At 39.2% G+C, this 1,547-nt stretch overlaps 1 protein-coding gene across 1 annotated transcript in view; it reads right to left on the bottom strand.

Moving 5' to 3' along the window:
* ppat (phosphoribosyl pyrophosphate amidotransferase) overlaps positions 1 to 1,547 on the bottom strand; it is a gene marked incomplete in the record, with an annotated part of 40,545 nt that overhangs the window by 18,533 nt on the left and 20,465 nt on the right. Inside the window, 2 exon segments of the mRNA XM_014031119.1 lie at positions 454 to 599; positions 695 to 807. Coding sequence (XP_013886573.1) covers positions 454 to 599; positions 695 to 807 — 259 coding nt within the window.

Genomic DNA, 1,547 nt, shown 5'->3' with positions numbered 1-1,547 from the left:
ATCACGCGTTGCGTAGCCTCGTCTGACGTAATCACGCGTTGCGTAGCCTCGTCTGACGTAATCACGCGTTGCGTAGCCTCGTCTGACGTAATCACGTGTTGCGTAGCCTCGTCTAATCAAGCGCAGCGTAGCCTCGTCTGACGTAATAACGCGTTGCGTAGCCTCATTTATTCACATCAAACAGTCGAGAGGGAAACTAGATGGAAAGAGTCTAGATTCAAATTTTTATTTATTTAATTTTTCGCGAATTTTGAAAAGTTCCATAAAAATTCACCCTACAACTGGTTGGAAACACGATTACAGATTGTAGTGTGAAGAGCTTTGAGTGTCCTGGTTGGGTAGAAAAGCGCAGTCCATTTATAATTTACAAGATCTTTAGATGCGTAGTTCTGATGGAACCTTTTTGACAAACAGAAGAAATGTAAAGCATCCAGCACTGTATGACTCTGATACCTGTACTGTGGAGTTTGGAGATGGGAACGAGCCTTCCAATGCAGAGGGGACGGTTTCCGTAAGGGTCACGCACCGCATAGATGACATCTTTGAACATGATCAGCAGAGAGTACGACGTAGGAGTTTCAGACATCAGGTTCTTAATTCTGAGATTTAAAGAAAAACAGCCAAAGAAAGCATTTAAAGCATGTAAAGAGGAAAGAAATAGAGGAGTTAAGCAACACTTGATCTTTTCACTCGCCTCGCAACCCAGTCAGGTGTGTCCAGTTCCTCCATGGGCGGAGTCAAAGCCAGCAGCTGAGTGATTAACTCACTGTCTGAGCCGGTGGATAGGCCCACACCGTGACGCATTACCTGCACAACATGGTTCCCACTCAGTCAGTCTTTATACTAAACTGTTAATTTAGAAAACCAACACTTCATAATTTAGTTTTATATACGATACACATTGTATCACAGTAAATATTACATACAGTATGGTCCATGTCAAATTGACACTTTTAAGATATTTTAAGGTTAATTAAGGCCTTAGTTTTTTGACTGATGAATTCAATGCCTTTTAAGACATTTTAAAGATCTACAGGAACCCTGCCTATCAATTAATATTGCAAAATTTAAAAAAAATCAATCAAAGATAAATTTAATTGATTTATTTTTTTACCTGGCCCTAGGTTTTTAAAAAAATAATACATAACTAAATCAGTATTGGCAGTTCAGACTTTTTAAAGATCAGTGACAGCCCACTGTACTGTTAAAAATAAAAAGCTGATCAATACTGGATTAAAATGAGAGCAGAACATAGACTTGAATAAGAACACTAGACTGAGTCCCGCCCATCCCGTCCACTGGTGTCTGTGACATCATGGAGGAGCAGAAACAGACCAAACAGGACAACAGCTCACAGCTGAACTGGATCTGTTTCACACATTATCTGTCATGTTTTTACAATAAATTAATAATTATCTTAATTTCATTCAACAATCATGTAAAACAGCAGATTTATACCAGAAAAATATATAATTTATAAATAACACTAGACTGAGTCCCGCCCATCCCGTCCACTGGTGTCTGTGACATCATGGAGGAGCAGAAAC

This window comes from Austrofundulus limnaeus, unplaced genomic scaffold (genome assembly GCF_001266775.1).
Source record: "Austrofundulus limnaeus strain Quisiro unplaced genomic scaffold, Austrofundulus_limnaeus-1.0 Scaffold1180, whole genome shotgun sequence".
Taxonomy (NCBI): domain Eukaryota; kingdom Metazoa; phylum Chordata; class Actinopteri; order Cyprinodontiformes; family Rivulidae; genus Austrofundulus; species Austrofundulus limnaeus.
This window is presented reverse-complemented; position numbering and strand designations above follow the sequence as displayed.